Genomic DNA, 23,914 nt, shown 5'->3' with positions numbered 1-23,914 from the left:
CCCCAGGAGCTCAAAGTACACTGGTTGTTTTACAAGCCTCACTTGTCCAGATTTTCAGTGTCTCAGAATGCTCCACCTTCTTCTCTTTCAACTTTTCAAAATGTTTATTTGTATATTTTGAAAGAGAGGGGGGGCGGGAGAGAGAGAGAGAGAGAGAGAGAGAGAGAGAGAGAGAGAGAGAGAGAGAGGAGATCCAAAGCAGGCTCCACGCTCACTGTGGAGCCAATGCAGGGCTCGATTCCACGACTGCGAGGTCATGACCTGAGCCGCACTCGAGTCAGACACTTAACCGACTGAGCCACCCAGGTGTCCCTCCACTGTCTTCTCTTTAGGGGCTGAAATATATTCCTGCTATGTCCCCAGCTCTAGCTAGGCCTAGTTTGGTGTCCTTGGAATCGTGCAGTGTACCACCTGAACAACTGGACAGGGGAGCTACAACAGATGCCACCTGGTCCTGCACATCATATCCTCTCCAACGACCCGAGAGGTCACTGTATAAAGCTCTATACAAACTCACGGCATCTGCGTCACTGTGCATCCCAAGAGCGAGCCTCAACCAGGGAAGAATGGAAGCGGTAAGTAACCACCACAGCACCATCATCTCTCAGGGGAATGACCGTGAGCCGTGTTCCACGCAGTCTCCCGGGAAGTCCCAGTGGGGAACGCACGGGTGTCCGCAATGGTCATCAGACTCCACCGCTGTCCTCGGGTCCCCCCCCTGAGCTCCTAGGGCTGCCTCCCTCATAAGCTGCTCCACCCACACCCCGGAGGACCCAAGGCAGTGCCCTATCGTGCCTTTTTCCAGTCCTTCTCTACCACATGGGCTCTGTTTTCGTGTTCTCACAGCCTGCCTCCATCCGGCTCGATCCTGACCACTGCACGTTATCCCCCCAGCAGCATCTGACACTGTCTCACACACACAGACGCTCGGGAAACACACGCAGACCCTGGGCAAAATGAAATCCCGTGTTTACGAAGGCAAAGGGAGAAAACTACTGCCAGCCCTTGGGCACACACATGCACACACTCACGTGCACGTGCGCACACACCCGACACGACCCCTCACGCACGCCGCACCTGTGTGCACACTCTCTCTCTCACACACACGAGCCTCAGCGTGCCAGATGTGCCAGGCGGTGAGAAACCTTCAGAATAAAACACTTGTTCCTGAGGCCAAGTCAACACAACAGCCTTGCAGTTGCCAATGTTGATTCACAGTGTTTGCTTTTCCGGTAACGTCCCCAGGTCCTGGTGGGTTCTGGGCCTGGCAAACAACGGGAGGCAGTCCCGGCGAACGCCACCCCATGTCCCCGGCCGGGTCAGGTACAGGCCGCCCTCCCTGGCGACCCGGCCCTTCAGTGTCCCCATCCGCGGGTGGCAGCGTGCCCCCCCAGCCCTGCAGGCTCTCCTGGTGGTGGCGACTGACCTGTTGATGAACTCTTCGTAGCAGGAGTAGATGGCAGCCAGGCACACGGCCACCAGGTTGGGCAGGACCCGGGGGTGGGGGCAGTGCCCCGTGGGGCCGTGCATGCTGGAAGAGAGCAGGGGGCAGGGTGAGCTGGCGGCTGCAGCGGGGATGCCCACGCAGGGAGGCGGGGGAGGGGGAGGGGGAGGGGGTGGCCCAAGCCCTGTGCCGGGTCCTGGCTCTGCCAGGCGCAGGCAGCAGAGGGCCAAGCTCCAGGCCACGGGCTCGAGACCCAGGGTGCCTGGGTTCAAGTCCAACTAAGCAGCCTTGGCAAATCACTCGCGCTTTCCACTCTCCATGTGCTTAGCTATAAAACGGGGAAGTGGCCTCCTCTGCAGTGGGTTACAAGGACCCAGTTTTTCTAACCCACGGGAAGACTCAGCATATGGCAGTCCTACGTCCTGAGACAGTCATGTCTGTGCCTGGGGGTTCTGGAATAATCATTCGTGATACTGCATATCACTTCCAAAAGTGGCCTGCTTTGAAAGAAAAATTATTACAGTCACCCTGGCCCAGCATGGCGTCTGGGACACATTTGCTAAGTCCTCCCTGGATGCTAGCTATAGTTATTTATCATGGTTATCTCTGTGCCTCAGTTTTCTTATCTGTAAAATGAGGCTAATACCCCTCTCCCAGGGCTGTTCGGTGTCTGGGAATAACACCCATAACATTCCTGGAAAATCACTGTGGACCCCGGAGGTAAGAGAGGCCTAACCTGAAAAAATTTCACAAACCATAACTGGGTCCTGATAAAGGGACCCTGAAGCCACCAGGGTTCCTCCAGAAGGACACTTCATTTGGGTTTAGAAATTCTTTGTGAATTCTAGGTGAGTCTATTTAGGGAATGCATAGTTTCGAAACCGGCTTAAACAGGCTGCTTTGATTTTCTTAAATGATGAGAGGAGTGAGGACAACTATCGCGAACATTTTCGTCACATCCGCACAGTTCTTGGCGTTTACGTGGATTAGCTCACGGGGTCTGCACATGAACTGGGCGAAGCGCCCACTCTGGTTCTCAGTTTACAGAGGAGGAAACCAAGGCACAGAGAGAAAATTTAAAAGTCAAAGAAAAAGCAACCCCACTCCTCTGAAACACTGGAAGGGAGTAAGAACCAGCATCTCCGGCTTCCTCTTGCCCAAGTTGGGGAGGTGGCTGTGCAAGTCCCCAGTGATGGCTCTGCAGGGCCTCAGGGGTATTGTCTCCTTACACACTCAGTACTTCTAGACCCAAGGTGGGCCCACGGAAATAATCCTATTATTTAGGACCATTGCCATTTCCTGACTTCCTACCAAGCGCCAGGTGCTGCGCTAGGGGCTTCCTCACATATTACATCATCTTTAATTACGCAACAACTCCTATGGGTCGCGGCGTGAACGGGACCAGAGCGGTACGGCAACTGGCTCAACGTCACGGAGCTAGTAAGTGCCGGAGACTGCCAGAGAACACGGATGCTCAGGGCCCAGATACACCCCCGGCTTCCCTGGGGGCGTCAGCGGACGCGCAGCTCTGGGGTGGAGAGGAAGGCCGGCTGGCAGGCACGGCAGGGCGGGGGTCCCGCTGGGAGACCCACCTCTGGATGAACTTCTTCACCACCTCCATCCCCGCGTTGAGCTCGTTCAAGGCAAGGATGTACTCCTGAGTAAACAGCCTCAGTCGTGGGCACTTCCCGAAGTCCTGCGGAGAGAGCGGAAGGAGAAGCTGGGCACGCTGCGGAGGGGGCCGGGGGCCCGGAAGGGGCAGGGGGACCCTGCTCGGCCCACCACCGCTGGTGTCGAAGGCAATGGCGAGACACCAGCCAACTCCTCTTCCCAGCACACGTTTTTCACTTCAGGAGGCTGGCCTCGTCACCCTCTCGTGCACCCCCTTTGATGGCCGCCCGTGGAGGTGAGCAAATGTCCTGACACTGAAGGCTCTTCTGGGACTTGTGGCGAACTCATGGGCACGGCACCGGCCCGGCCCGTGCTAGGACAGGGGTCGGCATGCCGCACAGATGTGCTCAAAAGACAGTCCAGCCGGGGCTTCCCTTCTGCACCCCTGGGAGGGGGCCTGCGGGTGTTGGGCTGGGCCCCCCGCAACCCTTGGGGGAGCCAGAGACTCGTCCCCAGGAGTCCCCTCTCGTTGTTTCTGGGACCCCTGCTTTCTGTGAGCTGTTATCTCAGCTCACTCAACACAGCAAAGTCAGGGGATACGCAATCTAGGGCCATCGGTTTCGGGGGAGGGCTTTGGGACTTCCCGGGGCACGCAGGACGTAAAGGAAGCACTGGACAGATGCAACTCCGCGTGTCCCCAGACATCAGCAACGAAAAGACACCTGTTCCTTCTCCTGAGCAAGAGGGTAGGAAGGAGGTCCAAGAACCAGACGTGGCCCCGGGGTGAAGAGGGTCCCCAGTCCCGGGCTGCTCTAGGCTGACCCCAGCTGCCCACTGGGCTCCAGGAAATACTTAAGGAGCATTTGATGATCTTGTCATTTGGCTGTACAAATGGCACACGGAATCACAAAGGCCGATGAAAGTAGACGGACAAGCTCGGAGAAAGGCTGGCTGGACAGGTAATGGCGTGTCTGTGTGAGAGACACGCGGGGTGTAGGAGGAGGTGTGTTTGTGTGTGTGAAATGTGGGATATGGGAGGAGGGGTGTGTGTGATAGGAGGTGTGGGAGGAGCTGTGTGTGTGTGAGAGAGACGTGGGGTGTGGGGTGTGGGGGTGGGTGTAAGTGAGACGTGGGGTGTGGGAAGAGGTGTGTGTGTGTGTGTGTGTGTGTGTGCGCGCGCTGCGCGCGGCATGAGACGTGGGGCGTGTGAGAACGTGTGTGGGAGACGTGCGGTGTACGTGTGTCAGGGCCGTGGCCCGGGATGGGAGGTGTGCGCCCTGGAGGGCGAGCGGGTGGGGAGACAGGGGGCTGGCGTGTGGCGGGGGGGGGTGGGGGGGGGTGGGGGGGGGTCCGTGCGAAAGGGGTGCGGGTGGGGGGAGGGGGAGGGGAGGTAAATCCGCTTGACGTCAGGACGAGGCCCCGGGGTGACATCTCCGTCCGCGGCCCGGCCTGAGCCCCGGCATCTCCGCTCAGCGGTCGCCTAATTGCGGGGCGCGGAGCGAGGCCGAGGGCTCCCGCCTGCTCCGGAGTGCGGCTCCAGGGGACGCCTGGGCCCGCTAGGCTTCCCCGACACGGCACCCCCACGGGGCGGGTGACCCAGTGCAGCTGAGGGGGGGGGGGGTCGGGGTCATCTCCTCGGTGGCCCCTGGCTCAGGGACTTGTCGGAGAGGAGAAACGTCCGCCGGGAGAGGGCGCTGCCTCCACTCCCAGGGTCACGGGCAGGGGTCCGGGTGGTGGTGGAATTGGGGGGGGAGGGGGGCGGCGCTCCCGCCCGCAGCTTTGTTCGTGGACTTCTAAACCCGTGGGCTGGGTTTTGAACAGTCGCGCGGGGGTGGGGGGGGGGGGGGGCAAGTCGATGTGGTGACGAGGGTGACCGGGAAGACATCCGAGGGAAGAGTCACATCTCCAAACTCCTCCGCCCTCCTCCTGCCCCCGCTCGGTGGAACCCGTTCAATAAGACGTCACTGGATCAGCATCTAATTTCAGGTAAAACAGCGAGACTGTCTTCACAGATCCAACTGATCCCGCCGGCCCTCCTGAAAGCTCCGAGTAGAACACGTCCCTCCCACGTCCTCCCCGCCAGCCCACACGAGGAAGCTTCTAGAGCTGCGTCTTCACCTGGAGTAAAGAGGCTGAATTAGGGTCCTCAGGACAATGAGGGGGTTCGTCTTCTGCCATTCTCCTACCATGATTGTGCCCTTACACGAGGAGGGCAGAAGGAACCACGGGGAAAGGTCCGAAGGAACATACATACTCGTGTGCAAACACATACACACACAGGCACACACACACACACACACACACACACAGTCCCAGGCACACACACAGGACATCGGGCTAGATGAGGCCCCTGAGTGAAGAGAAGCCTGGAGCTTGACGGTGCTTCCAAATTGAGGAAGACGTCTAAAGTCCCCTGACGCCCTGGAAAAGGGTGACAGGAAAGCTGTGTGGCCTTGGGCTGACCCACCCCTCTCAGGACATGATCGTCTCTGAGGGTTGTAATAACCCATCTCTATGCCCGCTTCCACTTCTGAGGGCTTATGAGTCTAGGAACACTGCTTCAACCCAACCCTACTAAAGGTAACTGTCCTTATCTTCGAGAGTAGATGTCTGGACAGTCAAGGTCATTTTCTTGGAAATAAACCTTACAGAAGGGTCTGATGGCCTTTTGACATATGGGTGAGCGACATTTTACCTCTACGGAAAAGCCAAAAATGTTCCTCTTGGAATCTGGTCTGGGCACTCAGTGGTCCACTAGGGACCACAGCCACATCTTGCTTCCCTTGCCACAAGAACACCCCAATGAATGGCATGTGGGCACAGGGACCACATTCATTCTTGAGGATACAGTTTAACAGGTTTAGAATCTCTAGGAGAACATTCTAGAGGACTGCTTCCATTTGTATCTAATTTTTATCTCAGTCCAGTGAGTAACACTCTAAGACTCTTCTCTAAGGTTCAATTTACGCATCCATGAAACGGGGCATGTGATATATTTGCGGAAGACGCGCTCTGAGGATAAGGGAAGCCCCGAGATCCCAGAACACCTCTGTGGTGTATGGTTTTCTCCATTTCCCCAGTGTTCAAATGCCTCCTTGATGGGGTGAAGAGAAGTCACTGCTCATGCTATGCTGACAGACACGTGGCTGGTGGCAGGCCAGTGACGAGACGCCCCACACCAGCCGAGAGCCCCAGCTCCAGCCGAGCATCTGGCCCATGGCTAGTAAATCAGCTTCAGGGAGCATTAAAGGGGCCTGAAAGGCCCACCATACTTCCCATGCCTAGCATTAGCCACAATCACTGTTCACCACACATCTGTTCTTCTGCAGAAAGAGAACCCTCCTCTGTCCTGTCTATAGTTCTCTTCTGACAGAGTTCAGAGCGTGTAATTAGTAGATACCAAGAGCAGAGCGGGCCTGCAAAGCTTTATGGCATCCCCAGACGCGAGGATCCCTTGGGGAGTTTGTAAAAACTGAAGTGAGGATTCATGCCCGAAGGTCCCTGATCTCTGCCAGGCCACAACAGATGCTATAAATTCTGGATTTGCCCTGGAGCTATTCTGAATCTTATCCAGAAAATTATTACATGGTCAACACTCTAAGCCCATAACTAACCAAATATAAGGGAGACGCTGTATGGTTAAGCTGTGGGAGGCTGCCTGAATTTTGACTTTTTCCCCTTGGAAGTCGGATGTCCCATAAGAACTCTTATTAAACAGACTACTGACTACCATGGAACACGCAGAAATGTTTACGTCCCGAGAAGGCATGGGCCCAGACAAGTATGCCCTGGGGGTTTGGCTGTCACTGACAAGTTGTGAAAGAGAAGTCCTTTGCAAAGGAAACCCCAGAACCTCTGCTCTGGATTCTGAAGGGGTGCAACCCTCACCTCACGCCACATGCACGGTGATTTTAAAGTTAACAATCAGAAATCCTTTCCTCTCAGAAGCTTGAAGTTAGAGAGTGCCCTTGAAACCATAAAAGCTCCAATCAGGGCAGAAACCCATGCTCCCTCCCCCCGGCCCCCCACCACCATGGAGATTTCTCTGTTGGTCCTGGAGAAAGAACCGGACGGAGTATCTCTCTCCCCTGGGTTCAGAAAACTAGAAGTGCATTTATCTCAAATCAAGGAGGATCTCAGAAATAAGCAACAATTCAATTATGGTATGTGATTGCTCAGGGCAGAAAATGGTGAACGCGATTCACACCGTGCCAACACAGTTCAGTTGCCAGTGTCTGCCGGGAATGTTGTGTTGGGATAGATTCTGAAGCTACCTCTGGGCTCTGCGCGAAGAGTGCTGTAATCGATTAATGATGTCTGCCGCGGGTGCGGGATGAGGAACCGCACCTGTGCCCTACGCTGCCATCCGGACTGGGGTTAGGGACACGGTGTGGAGACAGGAAGGCTACTTGTGAACTGCAGGTTGCCCCTTTCCACAGTTGTTTTCGCATGCTAAGTCTTGACAGGTGGGGGGGCAGGAGTCATGGGTACCCTGCAAATGATTTAGTGCCACAGCACACAGATGCCTCCACGTCACCCAGGGGACCTGAGTCCAGGCTGGGGGCTGGCTCGGTAAGGCACATTGGACACTGGCCCTCGTTTTTCGCTGCTTCTCTTCAGCAGCACGGTGCCCCTCCCCTCACATCACAGCCAGGGTGCACGCCCTCACATGACTTGTCACTGCTGCTGATGACCCTGACTGCCTGGCCATGGCCGTGACTGTCCGCTTTCTCCATCACAAAGTCACTCCTTCTCCCCCTTCCACACGGTGCATCAGGAAGGACACCATTATGGACAGCCCAGCCCCCACTGAGGAAGTGAGGGGTTCTGCTCCCCCTTCTTGAGGGCCGAGCATCTGTAGACCTTATTTCTGATTCTACACACGGAAACTTCTCTCTTCTCCCCCAGACACACTATTTTTGTTATTTTTACTGTGAAAAGATCCTTCTTGTTGCCTTAAGAGAAAAAAAAAAACATGGCCGAGGACGACAGGCTGTGTTAACACCCCAACTTAGACAGAATCCCAACCCCAGTCCCTGGTGGTCAGGCCAGGACAGCCAACCCCGTTCCCCAAATCTTTGGGGAAAAGGGAAAGAAAAGACTGGCTTTGCAGTCTGGGGCCGGCGGGGGGTGGTCAGGGGAACTCACCATGTTATGCTTGAGGATTCTCTGGACCACGGGCGTGAACACTTCGATGACCACCATGGACCGGGGCCGCTCTCTGCAGTGCTGGGGAGACAGAAGGACACGGTCAGTGCCGAGCTGGCAGGGCCCAGCCAGGGCTGATCGGGCCCGGTCTGTGGCTCCTAGCAGGGCTCAGGGGCAGGGAGCCCAGCACTGATGCCTGTATTCCCTTGATCAATACTGGTGCACGGCTTTTGGTCTTTTTTTTTTTCTTTTTGCAGTAAGAAAAGTGAGGAAGGGATCTTTTGTTTGCTTTTTGTTCTGATCTTAAAATCCGAGGCTGTTTTAGATAGTATAGACAGGCGTCAGCTCTGGACACAATGTGACATGGTGTGACAGAGGAGTGTCTTGAAACCCGGGGGCAAGAACACCAGGGGTCTCAGTGTTTGGACACCAGAATCTTGAAAGCTCTATGGCTTTTCGGTTGTTGGTTTTAATAAGCTGGCAGCAGTGTGAGGCCAAATGCCCCTCTCAGATGTGTTTTAATTTCGTCACGGTGGTGTTTTGTGTTTCAAATGAAAACTGAAGACCTTCAGGTGGAACAAACCAGGCCCCATCCCTCCCGACACATTTATAACCTGCCCAGGCCTGTAGGTGCTGAGTTTGGGATATGAGAAATCAGGGCTTTCCTGGGAAACCCAAGATAAATAAACTTTCTTCAGATCGTGGGGTCCTGGCTTCAAAGTCTGGTAGGTGAGGCTGCCCGGGCAAGTCCAGTGAGCTGGCCCAGAGTGGACCCAGTGGGGGTGGCTTTGTTCCCCTCAGGTTCCCCCCTCTGGCAAGGCTTCCTGATGGGTGAGGCACAGAGGCTGGACCGCCCCCCCCCAGAGGGAAAATAGCCTGAAGGCTCACAGGCCCCAGGGGCTGGGAGCCCTCGCTCCAAAGGGCAGGCTGCCTTCTGTATAGGACCAGTAGGAGTTCTATCAGAAAATGCCAGAAAGAATGGTTTTTTCCACCTCACTATTTTTCAAACTGTGCTACCTGGGAACCCTCAGGTATGATGTGCTTTGAACAGAGGTCCAGTGTTCTAGAACCACCGTGGTTTGAAAACCACGAACTCTGGGAGAAGCTGTACAGCCTGAGAGCAGAATAAAGAGATTTGGATTAAATCGGACAAACTACTGAGAGAGATGATCGGCTGAGACAGGTAAGGGAGCAGCTGACCACCCTTTCGGGGGCCCACACACTGGGTCATCTGACCCCACCCTGCTTGGGGCGCGTCGCCCTCAAGCACTGGGGGGCAGAGAAGGCCTGATAGTTGTCTCCAGCCTCACCATGGCCCCCGGGGAGGAGGGGGCCTCCATTTTGCACAGGAGCCCGATGCCCGTGCAGCACATGCTTGTGTGCACACACGCACAGGTGCTCACCCGCTGGGCCCGGAGGGCACACCCTGCCACATGCCACACACGCGCATTGAGAACGCGCTCCGGGCACTGCGGGCCAGCAGGCTGGGTCCACCCTCTGCTCTGTGGGTTGCTGGAAAAGGTCTCCTGACGGAGAGATGAGGCCAGAGAGGATAAGGCAATCCTGTGTCTCTCAAGCACACAGAGAGAGTGTGTTTTCCATCCCCTTCCCTCCAGAAACCACTGAGCCTCCCAGGTGCCCGCTTGGCCATGCCGCGTGCTCGGCTCACTGGTGGACACAGTCCACGCCCCCTGAGGACACCATGGGGCTGTGGAAGAAGCAAGGGAGGGAGGGAGCACGAGGAGGGTGAGTCAGCAGGTGCAAGACGGGGGGAGCGCCGGGGAAGCAGCAAACCTAGGCCCTGCGTCTCTCCAAAGACATCAACTCGTTACATAAAAAAAAAAAAAAAAAAAAATCATACAGCAAAGAACAAACCAGGATTGCATGCTGGTTCAGTCCCCGGACTACTGAAGTGTGCTTTCAGAGTGACGGATGATTGGTCCCCGACATGCCCTGGGCGTGTTCCGTGTAAATCCCACTGCGAGCCTGGCACTGGGTCCGCGGCAGTGGATGTCCCGCTCTGTGGCTCCCCCCAGCTAACCTGGCGTTCCCCTGCCTGCTTTCCCTGTTCAGGAAAAGCCCCATGGCCGTGCCCCACTGTGGGCCAGCCGGTGCTCAGAGGAGCCGGGGCTAATAATAAACCAGCTCTGACGTCAGGAACCCAGAAAACCTGCTACACATTTCTCCCAAGACAGCTACAAAGACAGTCCAGAGAAAAGCCGGACGCTCCTCCCCGACCCACCGGTTTGGACTCTGGGCCTTCCTGATCACCCGTGTGGCAGAGAGAGAGAGCTGTAACTCTAAGAGAAGGTTGCCTGGCTTGCCTTCTGGGTCCATGTGGGGCCCTGACCCAGGTCGGGGAAGCCTGGGTTTTCAGCAAATTGCACCAAGCCGACCCCAGCACGCACTCGGAGGCAGGCTGCCTCCTGCAAACGCAGCCCTCCTTCAGGGACGCCATACCTTGCAAAAGAATTCACAGAGATCTGGCGGTGGATGGTTGTTTTCCAGCAAAGGAGCAATCGCCTGCAAGACAACGAACAAATGTCAGTTGGAATCTCTAGGAGGAACTCCTACCTGGCGGGGGGGCTCATGGCACCCACTGAGAAACTGATAAAAAGTCTGGGCTGACCCCCCGCCTCGGAAAAATACACACCTACGACGACGCAGGTAGCTTTAGGGGTTTGGTGACCTGCTGACGTCCATGCACGTCCCCCTCAGATCAACAGTCCCCGCCTACGGGGCAGGACAGTTGAGCGGTTATGAGCCCAGGCACTGGGGGCAGAGTCCTGGGTGCAGTTCTAGTTGTGGCACTTGTGGCTCTATAACTGTTCGAACAAGCTACTTTGTCTCTTTTAACGCCCGAGTTCCCGCCTGGAAAGCGGAGCAGACAGAGTCAGTGGAAAAGCGGGCGGGAGGTGCTGATAACTGTCATCTGGGGCTGGTCGTCCCCGCCCTTTGCAGGACATTCTGCAGCATCCTTGTGCTCAACCCGCTAGATGCCAGGAGCAACCCTCAGCCAGCTGTGACGGTGAAAGTCTCCGGGCACACTTTGGTTTTATATTAAGGGAGTTTGAATATCTCATGCCCCTTGAGTTCATTTCCCACCAAGTCTTAAAAAAATTTATTTTTTTTTAACATTTATTCATTTTTGAGAGAGAGAGAGACAGAGCACGAGAAGGGGAGGGGCAGAGAGCGAGGGAGACGCTGAATCTGAAGCAGGCTCCAGGCTCTGAGCCATCAGCACAGAGCCCGATGCGGGGCTCTAACCCATGAACCGTGAGATCATGACTGGAGCCGAACTGAACTCGGACACTTAACCGACTGACCCACCCAGGCGCACCCCTCCCCCAGGCCTTCTTAGGCGAGCTGTCCAATTCTTACCGGTTCCCACTGCCATTCCTGGACAAGGTTCCCATGGCCTGAATGGTGTGTGATTCGTGATTTTTCTTCCCCTTTCATAATTTGTTTTTTAATTTTTATTCTTTATTTTTATTTTTTTCATAATTTCTGTTTTAATGGTTTTGCTAAACCTCAAATAAGATATTGGAACCACGGGAGAAAATGTGTCCAGACACTGCCAAATGCCCCACAGGAGACAAAAGAGTCCCCAGTTAAGGAGCCCCTGTTATAATACCTCTCACGGAGTCTGAAATAAGGCCAGGTCTCCATAAATGTTAGTTACTGGAAGGTTAACGTCTATGTGAGGTCCACTCATTTTCTTATTTGCCACACTGGGCACAAGATTAGGAAACAGGAGACCCAGGACCCAGCACCAAGACTGCGAGGCCGTGTGACCCTGAGTGGGCAACTCGACCTCTTCGGGCCTGTAAATGGGGAGAACTAGAGTTACCTATTCACTGGGTTGTTGGGCGGATCTGATGAGAGAAAACTCTAGAAGCTTTGGAGTCTCGGCCTCAGGATAAACCCAATGGCCTGGAACACAGCAGGCCATGGCCACCATCACTGGGGGGCTGTCTTGGGCTGCACTGGACACAGTGGCAAGGAGGGGCGGAGCGATCCGGCCCGACTCCCAGGAGGGCTCTGTGAGGACACGCTCTCCCCGTCACCGACTCCCACAGCTCCGACCCCGCCTGCTTGGGTTCACAGGGTCTCCTTGATCTGTTCCCTGCAGCAGCGCCTCTGGACATGCGGAGGGACCTCTCAGCAAGGTCTTCCGCTTGGCCTGGGACCATCAGGGAGAGGCAGTGTAACTGGAGGCCAATAAAAGATGGCAGTTACTCGGCCAGCTACGTGAACGCACCTCTGTGAACGAGTAAGTCACGGACACTGAGGTTCTCCTTGGTGGCACCACGAGCCAGGTTGGCAAACGGCTGGTGATTAGGCCCCGGGTCTTATCTGCCTAGGGCCGCATGGTCTAACAGTAGCCACTAGCCACATGTGACCACTCAGACTTTAACTGACATAAAATTAATGATTTTAAGTGAAATAAAAAATGCAGTTCCCCAGTTGCGTGAACCATGTTTCAAGGGCTCAGTAGTCACACGAAGCCAGTGAATACCTCCACCAGGGCAGAAAGTTCTCCCAGGCAGTGTGGGGCAGGGTAGGTGGGCACCTCACTGACCGCGAGGCTGAGCCTGTCATCTTGTCACGGTCTCCCCCACCCCAGCCACACGGACCACAAACCGCCGACCGACAACGGTCACAGACCAACAGTAATACCCACAGCAGCAGGTGCCGTTCTGGGTACCCCCCGTGCTGGGCTCTGTGCTGACCGTGCCCATGGCGATCTTCACCGTGTGCTGGGAGGTGGGTGTGGGTCTTGCCTTTTTTCCCAGAGATTGAGTCTGCTGCCCGAGGTGGCACAGTCAGAACACGGGGGAGCCAGAGTGTGAACCCATGTTGGTGACTCAGGAGGCTAAGCTATTCACCACGCGACTTCTCAGTCCCGGCCCTCCACACGACCGGGACATAAACAGCCCTGTCTGGTGACAGGAATCACACTGAAGGAGAAACGGGGCAGCGAAAGACAACGAAACCACCAGCGTGATCTCAGCCCACGGTTCTGGCTCTGCTCTCATTTCCAGAAGTTCAGTGCTCAGCCTGCTATGTGGGGGCTCTCCTGTGCCTGCCCCCATGCCCCCCGGATGCCCCTGCTCCCCACACCCTGCTCTTGGACCGGCTCCGGGAGGAGGTACCACAGGCAAGGCTGAAGCTCTTCAATCGTGCCAGGCCCCTCTTTCTCGGGAACGAGTCAAGGAATAAAGGAGTGGAAAGGATTTAAGTGCCCAGAGTTGGCGTGAGGTGTGGGCTCTGTGCCTCCACGGCTATTACCTCATTCGATCCTCATGACAACTCTGTGAGGTCAAGTGGGAGTTATTTCCTTTTGTACAGATGAAGAGACAGAGGGTCAGGGAGGCTACAAGGCCTGCCCTGGTCACAGAGTTATGATCATTTCAAAAGGTATGATTAATCAAAAGCGCTTAGATTTCTGTGGACTCTTTCCATAAACCTAGTCCTCCGCTGAGCATGTCAGGAACATTAGCTCACTGACTCTTCCCGGCAGCCCTGTAAGAAAGGCATTGTTGCCATACCCATTTCACAGATGAGGAGACTGAGGCTTACTATGTCAAGTTAGCTGAAAGTGATCTGAATGGCCATCTGGTTAAATAAAAATATTCTAGAGCCAGTAGAAAGAAAGGACTGGGTGGGCCAGTGGTTCTCAACCAGGGTTGACTCTGCCTCCCAAGGGATGTTGGCATGTCCGGAGACACATTTTTGATCATCACGACCGGGAAGGGCTACGGGCATCTAGTGGGTTGAGGCCACGGAGGACAGGAACCTCACAAGGAAAGATCTGTCCCCAAATTTCACTAGTACTGAGGCCAGAAACCTTGTGGCAGATAAGCATGAAAGGACTCAAAAGCATCTCTGAGACAACACGTGTAGCATCACATCATTAATGCTGAACACACAAAGCCACAACCCTGTCTGTCTGTGTGGGTTTGCTGTCACCCGAAAGTCCCAGGTGCCGTCTCTGAAGAGGACACTGGGATGGAGTGAAATCCTTTCCTTTCTTCTTCTTTTTTTAATGAAATTATACTCATGGAATATTTGCAAAGGTATTTTTAAATAATATTTTAGGGGCGCCTGGGTGGCTCAGCTGGTGAAGCGTCCGACTTTGGCTCCAGTCACGATCTCACAGTTTATGGGTTCGAGCCCTGCATCGGGCTCTGGGCTGACAGCTCAGAGCCTGGAGCCTGCTTCGGATTCCGTGTCTCCCTCTCTCTCTCCGCCCTTCCCCCACTCATGCTCTGTCTCTGTCTCTCAAAAATGAATAAATGTTAAAGAAAAATAAAAAAATAACAATATTTAAAATAAAATAAAATAAATTTTTTAATGTTTATTTTTGAGAGAGAGAGAGAGACAGAGTGTGAGCAGGAGAGGGTCAGAGAGAGAGAGAGAGAGGGAAACACAGAATCTGAAGCAGGCTCCAGGCTCCGAGCTGTCAGCCCAGAGCCTGACGCGGGGCTCGAACTCACGAACCGTGAGATCACGCCCTGAGACAAAGTCAGACGCTTCACTGACTGAGCCACCCAGGCTCCCCATAAAATGAAATAAAATAAGGGGCGCCTGGGTGGCACAGTCGGTTAAGCGTCCGACTTCAGCCAGGTCACGATCTCGCGGTCCATGAGTTCGAGTCCCGCGTCGGGCTCTGGGCTGATGGCTCGGAGCCTGGAGCCTGTTTCCGATTCTGTGTCTCCCTCTCTCTCTGACCCTCCCCCGTTCATGCTCTGTCTCTCTCTGTCCCAAAAATAAATAAAAAACGTTGAAAAAAAAAATTAAAAAAAAAAAATGAAATAAAATAAAATAAAATAAAATAAAATAAAATAAAATAAAATAAAATAAAACAAAATAAAAGCAGAAGTCCTCCCGTTACTTGCCCAAGGTCACAGCTCGTATGGGGCGGGCCCAGGGTCGGCACCAGCTCTGAGCGTGAGCTCACATTCAGCTCCAAGCCTCCACTCCTCACTAGCACGTGGGACCCCAGTTGCGGTTCGGACTGGGGGTCGACGCGCGTCCAGTGACGTGCCAGCCAACACCTACCTACTGCACAGATGCCTGACCCCAGATGGACCGAGTAAGACCAACTCAAGTTACTCGTGAGAGTATTTATGAAAACGATCACATAAAAAAATACCAAGCCCCAGTGGGAGAAAATTGCCCACGGGTCAAATCAGATAATGTAATCTCTGGAACGAAAGGAGACTTCCCAATAATGATAAGGGCGCTGGTGACAAAGAACACTGCGAGGCAGGCTGTAAAACGCAGGGCTGGGGGTCAGACGGCAGATCACATTCTCCTCTGTTCTCAGGCATGCCTGCTGAGCAGGGGAGCTTAGCCCAGCCCAATTAAGGGGTCAGCCCAGCCAAATTAGCTGGGTAAAAGCAGCCTGCATCTCTCAGATCAAAATTCTTTTCCCAGGCTCGTCCCCAGTCCAAAGCCCTCACCCTTCTTCCAGGGCTGAAGTGGGACCCATAGTTATCGCCAGCAGGGAGAGGAAGACACCGGCTCCTTCCCCGGCGCCCAGGTCCCTGCCTGCTTCTCCTCCAGCCAGCGCCTCCCTGCTCTGCCTTTCTCGTGCTGGGCCCTCTGCCTGGACCGCCTACCCATCCTTTAAGATCCGGTTTGCTCACCTCCTCCTAGAAGCCCTCCGTCATCCTCCTCCCAGTACCCTCACTGGCAGAGGATGTCAGGTGCCTGCCCTCTGTGCCCCACTAACACTCCAAACAAATCTCAACCCCCGACCATGTTATTTCTTGATTGTCTGTTGACCTGCCGGGTTCTCCCAGCACACGGTAAATCCCTCAATGGTGGCACTGAGCCTGTGGCACAGAGTTTTCGGCACATACTTGCATTTACATGTTGACAAGTGTTTTTTCAACGAGTTTATTAGTTAATAATATGCCAGAGAAAGGTGGTGGTAGGGGACGGGGGGGGGGGGTGCCCAGGTCGACATCCCCCCTGTTCTGGCGAGAGAAGGCAATGAGTGGTCAGGGTGGAGCACAGGAAAATAAAAAAAAAAACTCTACATTTTTAGCAAATACCCACTGAGTGTGCCAGATACTAGCTGGGGCTGCACAGAAGCTGCTGCCTTTATTCTCCACAATAAACAGTCTAGGCCTCACCTCTTTGGGTGCCCACACAGCTGGAGTGAGGAAGGGGATTCTCCAGGCGGGGCCTGCCATCGCCAAGGGGGAGGGCCCATGAAACCATAATTCAGAGGGGCACGGACTCTGGCATGCTGTCCTTGTTTCAAAGGCTGCAGCCACAGGACCTCTGGCCCAGGCGAATGTCCTTTCTGTGCACACCAAGCTTGGCCTCCCACTTCTGTTTCAAGTTCTGCTTCCCTACTTCCTTATGCTGTATGCTCCAGCAATGCTGATGTTTCCAGAATAGAGCATGTTGTTTTACGTCTCTGTGCACATTTTATTTAGTCTCTCAGGAAGGCCTTTACTCTGCTTTACTCTGTCTTGCCATCTGGCAAACTCCTTTTTTTTTTTTTTTTTTAATGTATTATTACTAAGTTTACTTATTTTGACAGAGGCTGAGTGGACGGTCATCACACATGTGAGTAGGGGAGGGGCAGAGAGAGAGGGAGAGAGAGAATCTGAAGCAGGCTTCACGCTCAGCACAGAGCCTGATGTGGGGCCCGGTCCCACAACTGTGACATCATGACCGGAGCCGAAATCAAGAGTCAGACGCTGAACCGAACGAGCCACCCAGGAGCCCCTCATCTGGCAAGCTCCTACTGATCCCTCAAAACCCAACTCAGACATCGCTGTCTCCAAGAAGCACAGTGGCTTCTCTCCCGGGTGAGCTTATCACTCCACTCTCTATACTACAAGCCTCTATTTGTGCAGTGATCTATGTGTCTTCCTACAACAGACGATGAACGTCTCGGGAACAGGAACGGTCTTAGTTATGCACCGATTCAAATACACAGATCGGTGCTTGGCATCCGGCAGGTGCAACCTCATTTCTCTCTTCTCTCTAGTGAGAGTCACACTTCATAGCTTAAAATCACCCAGGAAGAGATTTTACGCCAAAGATGCTTACATCACAGTCAAGTCCTAGAAAATATTACCCCACTTTGCGTATCAGAGGGAATTAAATCCAGGTTCTATTTGTGGATTAATTAGGAGATCTGTCCTGGGGCAAGAAAGAGAATGCTTACCTTTCAGCTAATAGGGTTATGCCTCTGAATACATTATACACTGTCTGCCATCTCCTGCCTTCAACTCCCTGCGGCACACTCGGGAAGGAGGAGGCGATTAAGACACATTTGCTACAAACCTCAACGACTGATAATTACATCCCCCTTCCCAATCAATTGGGGCTCTGAAATGTGCAAAGGCAGGAAGCAGACTCGTCTGGCTTGACAGAAAAGACAAAACTGAGTAAGGTCGCCATGCTGGTGGATCACACGTGCTTCCGAGAATGCACTCAGATCGGGGTGGGGGGGGGAAGGACTGTGGGCCCCAAGAGGTGGACAGAGGGAGAAGGGTCCGGAGAGACTTACCACAATGATGTTCTCATGCTCCTGGGTAGTCAAGTTTGTGTTCTGAGGGATTGAATGGAGAGCGCAGGAGGGAGACAAAACAAAACAGAAACACTGACGTTAATAAAACGGAACATTTACATCTCAAAGGTCCAACCGGTGAAAAACCGCTTTCAGCATCTCAGCGAGCAATGGTCACTTTTCTTAATTAAACAGATCAGAAGCCCCTCACAGGATTGGTCGGGAAGGGAGGAAAGCACGGCTTTGGGGCGGGGGGACTGCGTTTCCAGTCCCGGTTTCACCCCTCGTGAGTTATGCGACCTTGGCTCCTCGGTGAGACTCGGTTTCTTCTCCCATAAATAGGGATCCTCTGTGGGCTTCAGTGAGAGGGTATACAGACAGACCTAACCGCACGCTTGGTGCTGCTCATGTAGATGCCACTGGGGAGCCAGGAGGCAGGTTCACAGTAAACACATAAAGAAACAGACTTTGGAATCTTGACTGTGTACCAGGCATAAGAGCGGCACATACATATTATCACAGCAGCTTTCCAGCTAGGTTCCCAGGGAAGAATGGTCTTCCATGAGCTGGCCAAACGTGGTTTAGCTAAATTCAAATGCCAGCGATTAACTCGCAAAAAATAATATTAACTGGAATGCGTTAAGCTTGTTTAAATTTTAGGGTTTTTTCCCTCCCCAATGCGGGATCTTCTTACCCAGCTGGTACCTGTTACCACCATCCTGTGCGTATGTGAATGAAGGAAGGAATGATCACGCGATAAATGAGAAATCATGGGAGAAACCAGAAACGGTCACTACCGTCTTCTTTCCTAGTTTCCTAGTTCCTAGTTTCCTAGTTTCATCTGTTTGTTCTTGGTGGAATGGGTTCTCCCTGGTGTCGGTTCAGATTTCCTACTAGGGCCGCGTTTGGCCCCTGGTAACATGCCGTCTCACCGGACAGTGAACTGGCAAGATCGATGGCTGTTGGGTTCTAGAAACAGCCCCACCATGCGCACCACCTGGCATCACGTTTAAGGAGCATCAGGGTATCTGGCATTTACAAGCAGGTGAAACAAAAGAAAAGCCATTGGGCCGTGGATTTGCCCAAAGGGTGAAGACAGCCTTGGAACCCGGCCGGGGCGATGTCTGCCTCCTCAAGTCCCCGGGTTCCCATGGAGACAGCAAGGCCCTCGGGCTTAGAATCCAGGAACACACGGAAGGTGGAAGGATGTCTTTTGGAATCCAAAGGCTTTTTCTTTTTTGGACATTGGTGGAGTCTAAGCAGCCCATTTATGGCAGATGATTAAACATCAATAATTTTTCCGCCCAGGGTGGATGGAAACGTGGCTTTGGTCTTTCCTCCTGACTGACAAAGACAGCTCACTATGCCTCAGGCAGTGCGAGTGCACTCTGTAACCCTCATCCCACATCCTTCTTCTTTCTTACGATGCTTTTCCTGTTTTCCTGTCCACAGATGAGCTACCAGAGTCTCACGCAGTGCGGCAGCTGACTCAGGAGCACAGGTAAGAGACGGTGGGGTGTGGGTTTCACCCTCTCTGTCCTGATGCCAAAACCTGCATCTCTCTCTTCATTTATAAAACAATTTTTTTTAAATCTTTATTTATTTTTGAGAGAGAGAGAGACAGTATGTGAGCAGGGGAGGGGCAGAGAGAGAGGGAGACACAGAATCTGAAGCAGACTCCAGGCTGAGCCGTCAGCACAGAGCCCGACATGGGACTTGAACTCATGAGCTGTGAGATCATGACCTGAGCCGAAGTTGGATGCTTAACTGACTGAACCACCCAGGCGCCCCAGCATCTCTCTCTTCAAAAAAAAACTTTTTTTTAATGTTTCTTTATTTTTGAGAGACAGAGCACGAGTGGGGGAGGGGCAGAGAGAGAGGGAGATACAGAATCCGAAGCGGGCTCCAGGCTCCGAGCCGTCAGCACAGAGCCCGACGCAGGGCTCGAACCCACGAGCCGTGAGATCACGACCTGAGCCGAAGTCAGACGCTTAACCGACTGAGCCACCCAGGTGCCCCTCTCTTTTTATAAAAGTTTACTTTGAGAGAGAGCGAGAAAGACAGAGAGAGAGAGGGAGAGAAGAAAGTGCACACATGTGCAGGGAAGGGCACAGGCAGAGACAAAGAGGGAGAAAAAGAATCTCAAGCAGGCTCTGCATCGTCAGCAAGGAGCCCAATGCTGGGGCTCGATCTCACAAACTGTGAGATCATGACCTCAGCCGAAATCCAGAGTCAGATGCTTAACAGACTAAGCCACCCAGGTGCCCCCCTAAAACCTGCATCTCTAACCACTGAGCTATGGTGCTCAGCCCAAGCAAGGGCCAGTCCCATCCTTCGGGCCGTGGTGGACAGCTCTGAAGGGCTCAGTCCGTTCCTCACTGCACCTGTGCACCTTCCCAGGAAGAGCCTTCGGTAAATACAGATGCTGATTTCTTTGTCCCCGTCACTGGTGGTGGCCTGTGCTGTTCCGCAGGGACACTTCTCTCTCCCAAGGCCATTTTCAACCCTGGGTGGAGAGCACTCACTGAAAACGGCCACTGAATCATAGGGGACACCTGAACCCCAAACTGAGCGGCCTCTCCACACACTCAAGTCAACAAAGGCCCGGGAGGTCAGGGATGCGGCTCTGTCTGGCCAGCGGATGGGCAGTCCTTTCGCAGAACTAACAGCCCCTCCACCCCCTCCTTGGGGATCCTGCCCACCTCCTGGTTGGCGTGGTGACACCTGGAGCCTCGTAGAAGGAGACCCCGGAGACAACTTGAGTAAAGAGAACAGGCAAATAAGCTAGCCCATATAATCTACACAAGAAAGGGCAAGGAGGAGGAAGGATTTGTTTGTCTTTCCACCCATCCTCCTAGACCCTTAAGCTGAGAGTGGTTAAGGTCAAGGTCATGACTACCACCCATGGCAATAAAAATGGCACTTATCCAAGTGACCCTGGGCAGGTGACAACCTCTTGGAGCCTCTGTTTACTCGTCTGTACCTTTTAGTACTTACCCTGCAGGGTCCCTGGAGAAATGCTAAGTATCAGCACTAAATGCCTGCCAAAGTGGTCATGACAGAGCCTGAGTGTCACTCAGGGAGGCGTCAAGCCTTACTCGGGGGGATGCTGCCCGGGCACAGCTCTGTCCAGCTCTGTCCCTTACCAAACAACAGCTCTTACCAGTCAGACATGGTGAGTCATACTGACCCCTTGCCCGACACACAGTAGGTATACAGCAAATGCAAGCTTCTTCCCTTTTTTCCTCTTTAAATGCTTTTATCTTTTCCCACCCCAGCACTTGGGGATCAGGTGCCTGAGAAGCGATGCAAAGGCCCACGGTGTGCGCGGTCACATGTGACATTAACGCCGCCAGAGGTTGGCGACAGTGCCCGTCAGCCGCCTTCCCCATCGTCCTGACAGCGAACCTGATGTCAACGACGGTGTGGTGGTGGCCGGGACTGGCGGGGCAGGAGGGACGGGCAGGTGGTCTTGCAGGGAGAGCAAGCCCCAAGGTGGAATTTGCAGCCCCACCACTTGCTCAGGTGTTCCAGTGTCTCTGGACCTGAGTTTCCCCATCTGTACAACGGAGACAACAAGGCCCACGTCTCAGGGGAGACCGTACGACACGAGATGCCGTGCTGCAGGGCACCTGCCGCCGGCCGCCACACAGCAGGCGCGTACTCGCGGTGAGCGGCCAGCCTTGGGCCTGCTTGCTGGGGCCCTTCCCCTGCTCAGGCGGGAAGCCGGGATTTCAGGTTGCACATACAGCACCCGGCCTGGCCTCCAATTCCAGGCCTTGACTGTGATGCATTTCAGAGCGTGAGTCTCTGCTCTTCTGCGAAATGAAGCTGTCGCACGCCCGAGGGCACATCTTCTGTTCCTCTACCTGCCACCGTCCTTGCAGCCCACCCTCTACCTCTTGCCGTACTTCCTTCCAGGGAAAGGGGTCCTCTGCTCAAATAGCAGACATGGAAGAAGGCCCGGGCCAGTTTCCTGGACTGATGGGCAGCAACCAGCTTGGGTCTGTGGGGAAAGGGGTGGCTCCAGGCAGCAAGGGGCTTGTGCTTCTAAAAGGAACCAGGGGCCACTCCCAGGGAAGGGGGACCGAGGCATTGCCCTGGGGCCGTGGAAAGTTCAAACCGGGAGTCATCAACACCAGCGTCCCCAGGGGCCCAGGCAGGCAAACAAACGAGACAGCTTTAGTATTTGTGGAGCGCGGAGAAGAGTGCCCGGGCCGGAGTCACAGCGTGTCCCCAAGTAGCCCTCGCCTACACACGAATGGCGCGGCTGGCTCTGGCTGAGCCCCCACGTTCCTGTCTGAATCCCTGCTGGAACGTGAGCTCCAGCGGGGTGGGGGCTTGTCTTTGTTCCAATGCCCACACGGCACGCACCCTACCGGGGGGCTGCCTGGCACAGCAGAGTGGGTTTTCTGAGGCTCTGGGGGGTCGTGGAGGCAGAAAGCGACAGCCGCTTGGACCCCTGCAGCTGACGCAGGCCAGGGCAGGGCAAGGTGGAGACGGGTGGCGGGGGGCCGGCAGGAAGGCATGGCAGTCTGGGGGCTTCATCGATGTGCTCTGGCTCGGGAAAAACTGGAAGCTCCTGAAATCTGCTGCCATCATCACCACCAGCCTGTCGTCAGGCCCGAGGCTAGTCCCCCCAGCTTCGGTCGTGGGGCATGGCAGGGTGGTCACCACTGCCCCTTCCCCCTGCCACACCCCCGGGACGGCCCACAACGGGCAGACGATACAAACTCAAGTCCGATTCCGTTGCCCGGCACAGCGTTGGTGCTCGGCAGAGGGGGTGGGGGTGGGGTGTGCAGAATCAAGCAGGGGGCACGTCTTACCTCTGAGAGCAGTTTTGAGACGATTTCCAGTGGGGCTTGGTTGATGGAGTCATCCTGCAGGGGGGATGTCAGGGCCATGTCCACCAGAGTTCGGATCTCCTTCAAGACAACTTCCCAACGGCTTGGGTTACTCAGCACTTTCTTGTATTTGTAAATCTTTTTCTGGTCGGGAGGGAGAAAGAGACACAAACATGTTATTGATATTCTGATGGTGGAAGAGGACACCAGCTGATCAGAGAAATAGATGCCCTAGCAGGTACAAGGCCCGAGAAACTGCCCGTGTGGACCAACCCTCCCGTGGGAAACTGACTCGCAGAGAAAGGAGAAGTCCCTGCCCAGGGTCACAGGCGATGTTTGCAGACAGGCCTTCCGAACACTAGCTGAGAAATCTCCACACTGTTTCCGATGACTTAAAAAAACAACAAAGCGATTTCTCTTTCAGATCACGTCTTCTCCCAAACGTCTTCCCTAAGTTTTCACACGCAGGGAGGGTGGAAGGAAGCATTCGGGGGTCCAGAGAGAGGCTTTCTTTGCGTTGGAGGTACTGTTTCTACTCATCCCGACCCTAAGAGGTCCCTCTGGAGAGTGGAGTCCAGCTAAGAAAAAGGACAGACAGGCTTGTGGCCAGGTATTCAACGCTGGCCAGGTGGCGACAAGCCCGGAGGCCCCCGAGAACCACAAAGCGGACCTCAGTTTCCACCTGGTGAGTGGGGCGAAGCACATCCTCACCTTCGCTCGGGGCTGCGTCCAAAGCGGAGAAGAACTGGGGCACGGGCTGCTGTCTCCCTCGATGTGAGGCGGAGTGAGTTCCGCCTCTCTGACATCATGGAAACAGCAGCCCTCGGAAGGCGGAGGTCCCAGCCAAAGTGCCTCCCGGCCCCGGCAGCTGCCGGCCCCACTGTTGCCCTGGCTTGGGACTCTCCCCCTGGATGAACTCCTTCATTAAGTGCTCTGCTCCCTGGGGAAAACCTAAGTTTAGTGTCACCGCACCAAGCAGCCAGCTGGGGTGACGAGTCACAGTCTCTGAGCCAGAGTCTGAATGAAGGAGTGGGGAGGGAGGAGGTCAGGGTCCCCCACTGAGGCCGCCGGGGGTCTCCCTGACCCTTTCGTTCCTGAGTTATAAATGACAAAGTGATCTTGGAACCCAGCACTTTCAAGGAAGTATCTGGGGATGTGCTCCCTACCAACCTGAGTTAACTGTGCTGGGTGAGGCCTCGCCATGGCACAGGAGGCAGACTTTGGACTCAGGCAGGCCCGGTTCTATGAAGCATGTCACCTACTGAGCCTCAGTTCCTCTTCCATAAATCGGGCAGGAAAATACTTTGCAGCCTCTTTCAGGGTGTG

General features: G+C 54.5%; 1 protein-coding gene across 3 annotated transcripts in view; it reads right to left on the bottom strand.

Moving 5' to 3' along the window:
• The window catches only part of CMIP (c-Maf inducing protein), a 232,581-nt gene that overhangs the window by 30,504 nt on the left and 178,163 nt on the right, over positions 1 to 23,914 (bottom strand). For all 3 annotated transcript variants that reach the window (XM_019413076.2, XM_019413079.2, XM_019413080.2), the window contains 6 exons: positions 22,571 to 22,732; positions 17,745 to 17,786; positions 10,664 to 10,726; positions 8,204 to 8,284; positions 3,037 to 3,140; positions 1,427 to 1,531 (listed from right to left, as the gene is read on the bottom strand). In XM_019413076.2, coding sequence (XP_019268621.1) covers positions 1,427 to 1,531; positions 3,037 to 3,140; positions 8,204 to 8,284; positions 10,664 to 10,726; positions 17,745 to 17,786; positions 22,571 to 22,732 — 557 coding nt within the window. The remainder of the gene's footprint in view (positions 1 to 1,426; positions 1,532 to 3,036; positions 3,141 to 8,203; positions 8,285 to 10,663; positions 10,727 to 17,744; positions 17,787 to 22,570; positions 22,733 to 23,914) is intronic.

This window comes from Panthera pardus, unplaced genomic scaffold (genome assembly GCF_024362965.1).
Source record: "Panthera pardus isolate Hobbes unplaced genomic scaffold, ASM2436296v1 HiC_scaffold_19, whole genome shotgun sequence".
NCBI classification, from domain to species: Eukaryota; Metazoa; Chordata; class Mammalia; order Carnivora; family Felidae; genus Panthera; species Panthera pardus.
The sequence above is the reverse complement of the archived record's forward strand: the minus strand, read 5'-3'. Positions and strand labels throughout refer to the sequence as shown.